General features: G+C 33.2%; 1 protein-coding gene across 1 annotated transcript; it reads left to right on the top strand.

Annotated features, from left to right (window-relative positions):
* Positions 1-876: 876 nt before the first annotated feature.
* Positions 877-2,469, top strand: LOC134257744 (innexin-11-like). The gene is made up of 2 exons (XM_062740340.1): positions 877-1,710; positions 2,125-2,469. Exons 1-2 carry the CDS (start codon positions 980-982, stop codon positions 2,225-2,227), a joined length of 834 nt encoding a protein of 277 aa, XP_062596324.1. The 5' UTR covers positions 877-979; the 3' UTR covers positions 2,228-2,469.
* The last annotated feature ends 3,874 nt before the right edge of the window (positions 2,470-6,343 follow it).

The raw sequence follows: 6,343 nt of genomic DNA on the forward strand, positions 1-6,343 counted from the left end.
AATTTGGAAGCATCCTCAGGTAGTGTTAATTAAAGATTTCTTTTCAAATCATGATCCCAGGGGTAGGGTGGGGCCACAATGGACGACCACAGTTTTTCAAGAAATTTATAGGAAAAATCTTTAAAATCTTCTTTTTAAGAACTAAGCCATATACACGTATGGTTGATCATATTTATATAGAAGCATTCTTAGAATGTCTTTTAGGGGTAGGTTGGGACCACATGCGTTTAAGGTTTTCAAAACTGGACTGATTCTTGCTTTCTTCCTAGCCACAGTGCTCAGGTGGTCCATGGGCCGACCTCTTGTTTAGATAACAATATCTTGAATAGTTTCTTTGAAATTGATTTAAACACAAATTTAAGAAAAGTGAGGTCATGGCCCTGAGTGTTGAATGTAGGATAGAAAATGCAGCTCTCCACAGGCAAATGATGGCGTCGCCATATGAGTGAAAAAATCGTGAGAGGGGCGTTAAAACAAACAAAATAATGAGCAGACCTTACCAAAAGTGTTTAATAGATAATCCGGAATAGCAAGTATGATATCCAGCATATTCATAATAGTTTGCAAATGGTTTGGATTTCATGATTTCTTAAGCCAACAGCACGGGTTAACAATGTATGGTCTTGAGCAAACTTGTCTCGGGTGAGCCCTTTAGTCCTTGGGCCTCTTACGTTTAAGAGTGATTGTGAAATAAGTAGTATGATGTGGTATGATAATATTTATTTTAAAGGATTTATAACAAGCTTAAGATAACGCCATGCTACTAGAATTGCAGGAAATCTTTAAAAAATATTTAAAACTTTCTTGAAGGTCCAGTATGGTTGATAAAAAATCCACACTGTCTTTTGAGAGTTGGGTGGACAAACTAAATGGAAAATGGACTCCTCTGGTTTTCCTGACATTGGGCATATTGGTATTTTTGTACCCAGTGTGTTTCAATCCAATTGAATGTGCCTTTCCAGCGGAGTTCACACCAGTCATGGTTGATTATGAAAAAGCTCGGTGTTATAATGCCAGAACAATTAGGAAGGTGCCGTGGAAACCCAGCGACCACAATCCCTATCATTGTATTTCTGTCGAGGATGTTGATCCTTCCGATGATCCTTCCAATGAGACAACTGTGTACCAACATATGTATCTAGTTCTGATTTTACAGGCTATTTTTCTTCGAATTCCGTTTATGATATGGAATCTGACTAAAAAGAAGTTGGGTATCCATTTTATTGTTCACACAGGAAGCGGAGAAAAAGACGGTAAATTCGAGGGCAAGAGGCTCGCCATCTACATCTACCAATGGATACAAAACCGGAAAATTAACATTTTATCTCTCGGGGCATTTACGATATTGCAGTGTCTTATCAAATTAATGTATTTTGTGAATATTTACACCCATTTGGATTTTTTGGATTTTCTCTTAAGTCAGAACAATGAAATCAGATTCGGTTTCTCTTTTATAGAATTTATGAAGGGAAACAATGTGACTGTTCGCAAACCCTCTCCATTTTTTCCTCAACACATCATGTGCAATTATACTTACACTGTTTACCAGCATACTAGAAAATACAGTGATATGTGTACTCTGACCCTGAATCCGTTTTTGGAGCACATGGTGATGGTGGCGTGGTTGTGGTTAATCCTCTGTATCTCCGCCACTATAGCTGATGGTATATTTCACGTATTTGGTGCTGTCCTGCCTTTTTTCAGAGTTTGGTAAGGTTAAGTTTCAAGCCATGTATTTATTAAGTAATGGTACTATTAGCAAATCATCAATATCATCATATACATGTAATTACAGGTACAGGGTTAGTATACAGTGTAAAGGACAATATCTGGGAAATTCCTTTTGTTCTCCGAAATTCTGCATTTTAAGATTTAGTAAGAAAACAATGAAATGACAAATTCATACTGTGTTCGTCAATTTTTATTGCCAGTTGAATAGAATTCCAAAATAGTACTATAGACCTAATAGACACTACAGAAAAACTTAATATTGTAAAATCAAAGTTGTGGAATAATATAATCGCAACATTTTAAACTGCAGGAACAAAATATAAATCGATTAACTAGTATATTATTAAGTACATGCACAAGTTTTCAACATTTCTTTTTATTTTTGTTTTTAAGGTTTGTGAAATCAAATCTGATAAAATCAGAGCTGGGGAATTCAGAACAAGCCTTAACAGACCTAATATTGAACAATTTTCTTCAACCTTGGGAGAAGATGTAATTTCTTTTTTAAAGCTGGTCCAAGATAATGAAAGCGGAAGTGTTGTCATGGAAACATTCACTGAGTTATGGAGGATGTATCATGGCGACATACAACACACTCTCGCAATTTCATCACAACCTGTACATTTGAGAGCTGTTTTGTCGAGCCCTCATTCACAGCAATCACATGACCAGGATGATTGCTGTGCACTTTTATTAAGTTTGTGAGAAAAATGTCAAGAGTTTACACATCGATTATTTTTTTCAATAAAACCCCCGTTTAATCGTATAATGATTAAAAAACAGAACGACCAATGATTAAATTCCAGTTTTATTGACTGGATAGCATTTTAAGTCGGGTATATGACAAAAACAATTTACAAAAAATACTTTTTTTGGACGTAATACTGTATAACAGTTATAAATTCATTTTCAATATCAAAGCAGAAGCTTATAACCATGGTTATAATAATTCATTATCCTTAGGTGACCGCCTACCATCCTTCATGTTTGATAAGGTACTGAGCCCTAGCAATGACGTCATTGCTGTAATCGTCACCAGTGGAACCAATGTCTAAGTTTTCCCACGACTGAACATTCCAACTCCAAAATTGTAGGCAGCTACACCACCTAACTAAATAAATCAATTGTTTCTTTTTAATTTATCGTAAAGATTGATGACTAAATCGAGATACTTAAATTTGAATATAGACATTTCTTCAATAAATAAGTGTAGAGAAATAACCCCATTGAGATTAAAATGAGAGAAGGGATCAATTTATATGTATCTCTCTCAGAAAAAAAATAAATTTTGTAAGAAGTGCAGAATTTTCTTGTGTGGTTTAAATTTGCATGTATATATTTCATATTCATTCAATATTTCTGTATAAATTATTATACTTTCAAGTAAATTGGTTGAATCTGATTTGTCGAGAAGCATTAATACCCGCTGATTATTAAAGACACGCCCTCCAGCGTAACAACAGTTGACATTGCTTCACGGCGGTAATGGATATACAAAACCGGAAAATTAACATTTTATATATTGCAATGTATACATCAAATTAATGTATTTTGTGATTATTTCCATCCTCCATCCAATTGGGATTTTTGGATTCTGTCCTCAAACAGAACAACGAAATCGGCTTCGGTTCCTTTATTATAGGAAAGATGAAGGGAAACAATTTGACTGTTCGCAAACCCTCTCCATTTTTTCCTCAGCAAATCATGTGCAATTATACTTACTCTGTTTATCACACAGACACTTGTTTCGGAAATTTTCTTTTAACCCATAGTATAATAATAACACAAGTCATGTACTTATTAATTAATGGTAATATTAGCAAATCATCAATATCATAATATACGTGTAATTACAGGCACATGTATATATAACCATTTGGTAAGTTTTGGTATCAGGTTATGTATTTATAAAATTTATCGTAAAAGAAACAAATCAATTGATCATTAACATCATAATATCATAATGTAATTACATGTACATACAACCTTGTACTAGTATACAGTGTAATATGTAAAATATTTTGTAAATTCACTATTTTCTCTCTAAATTCTGCAGTTTAATATTTAGTAATAAAACAAAGAAACGACAGTGTGTTCTTCATTTTTTATTGCCAGTTAAATAGAATTCCAAAATAGTACGATTCTCAGTTAACCTTGGATTTTCAGTAGTGCGTGGCTTTTTAGACACTACCTAATTAACGTTTCTCAAATGGCGAATAGATTCTCATTGGTTAAGAAATTAATAACATCAGCAACTTTAAAATGTTGTTGACAACGATGAGACGACTTAAGGTAGAACCTATGTCGGAGAAGACATTGTCACATGATTTTCAAACTTTTCATAATGATAAATTAGCACCCGCTTATTAATCAGTCAAAAGCTCATGACATGTTTCCTTCTTATTAAATACAGTGCAGGCAGTTAAACATGGAATGATAATTACATATTACGACTTCACAATTTCAGTCATTTTCAGGGGTACTTGTCATGCAAAGAAGACAAAAAATAAAAAAATACTTCTTTAAACATCGTTGTTTTATTGTTTATTAATTGAACAGTATCAAACAATATTTCCCGAGAATAAATTCTTTTTTATTCAATTGACATAAAAGATAAGTCCACTTTTTAAAAACTATAGGCAAATGAACTCTATTTATTTTCAGTCAATTTTCCACCCTACATTTGTAAATATTTTCAGAAGTCTTTGTCACAATGTTTTCAATTTTCAATATGATAAAGAACATACCCAAATGACTACAAAAAGTGATTAAAATATATACCTTTCCCTTATAACTAATGAGAGATAGGTAATTTACCGATCCTAATATTCTTGACCTTTTTGCACTTACACGGGATTTAATTATTAAATGACTGTTTGGGTTACTTTCAGATTAAAAAAGTTTATCAAAAATTGTACTTTTAATTTAAAACGATCATATGTAATAGAAAAATTGTAAATTTGTAATCAATTGTAACCAAACTCCAAGTAATGAATAAGTAACAAACAATTATGAAAAGGAATGCACATCATTTCATGATAGATATCACAAAATGTTCACACGATCACAGGATCTACAACATGTACATCTTTGACTTAGACACATTTATCAACATATTACAACTATTTAGTTGGCAACTGAAGATTTTTTTTTTGGATTTTTGCATTCCTTCAAAATAGTTACATGTACATACCATTTATATTATTACAGTAAGTTGTATACATTGTTATTTCATTACACAAGATGGTCTTGGATTTGTTAACTTAATTAAGGTCAAGATCTATTAATTGAAGCGTATACATGTTTCTCTAATTCAAGAAACATATATCATTAAGCATTATAACCAAAAAAATTGATTATGATTATTTCGGCATAATTTTAAATTGAATTCTGTGAATATATTTTCTGTAATGTCTATTGAAGCTGTAAAGTACGGAAAAAATGACAGTGAATTAATTATGACGTCATAATGAATCTACCACAGGCTAAACACATTCACTAGTTTTGATGTCATACGACGTAGGTTCTACGTTAAGCCCCATCTCTCTGCCATTCGAAATGTTATCATTGGATCATAGATACACTCATTGACATTCGCCGGAATGTATGAAGGATATGGAGATAACGAACAGTATTCAATATCAAAGTCCATAAAACAATACAAAATAGGAGCAGAGCTAATACGGACCCCCAAATCATCAGAGGTGGGATCAGGTACCATGGAGGAGTGAGCATCCCCTGCCGACCGGTCACACCCGTCGTGTACTCCTTGTCATGATCGGGAAATAAAGGAAAAATCCGTCGTCAATTCAGTGTATAAATAATGGACTAAAAATTAGTATGAAAAACGTCAGTCAGCATTTGACTCTGAAGTGATAAATTGTATTTGCTGACAAGGTCATAGAATCGATCATAGAACTTAAGAAAGGATTACTTTAAACGAGTCTGCTGAAAGTCTTGTTTCATCAACTTGTTTGTCAATAATTTACCTCGTTTTAGAAATTGTTCATATACATGTAGAGCATGCTCTAGCGTATCGAATCTACTGAGATATGTAAACTCCGTATGCAGGTGATGAAGGTATATTAATGCATAGGTAAGGGAAGTTGACAATCGAAAAGTTAAAATCATCAGGTTTATCATAGAGTTTGGTTGTAAGATTACTATTAGTGTCTTTTTCAAGTAAAATATCCAAGTATGAAACAGATGTGTCAGACTCTGTGGTATCTTATATCTCAAGCTCACCAGGATATATCGTATCAATATAGGAATGGAAATTACCATTGTTAATTAAAAATAGTATACGTCGTCGATATATCTAAATGTCAAGTTGAAGGCCACAGGAAGTGTTTTCTTCTTTTCACGCATAAGATTTTGCAAAAATTCTGCTTCAAACAATATTTTATTGTTGAAAACGTAAAATATTGTTTGGAGCGGGAAAAGGGCAGGTCCCTTACTGTCCCAATCCCACTCCTCCCCCGATACCATGTGCCTTCGTGTGTTTGCCGCTCAAGAAGAGGGATGGAAATAATACAATTTGCAAGACTTTTTGTGGTCCAGAGGCTTATTACCTTTTTTATCTGTGTAAAATTATTACTAGAGTAAATGTCAA

The sequence above is a fragment of the Saccostrea cucullata genome, unplaced genomic scaffold, assembly GCF_032062105.1.
Source record: "Saccostrea cucullata isolate Sc308-1 unplaced genomic scaffold, CSIRO_AGI_Scuc_v1 ctg16319, whole genome shotgun sequence".
NCBI classification, from domain to species: domain Eukaryota; kingdom Metazoa; phylum Mollusca; class Bivalvia; order Ostreida; family Ostreidae; genus Saccostrea; species Saccostrea cuccullata.

Bases quoted from the DNA above. Each gene is read 5' to 3' on its own strand.
- LOC134257744 (XM_062740340.1), top strand. From the start codon at position 980: ATGGTTGATTATGAAAAAGCTCGGTGTTATAATGCCAGAACAATTAGG. The intron at 1,711-2,124 runs GTAAGGTTAAGT...TTTGTTTTTAAG, and splicing joins CTGCCTTTTTTCAGAGTTTG to GTTTGTGAAATCAAATCTGA.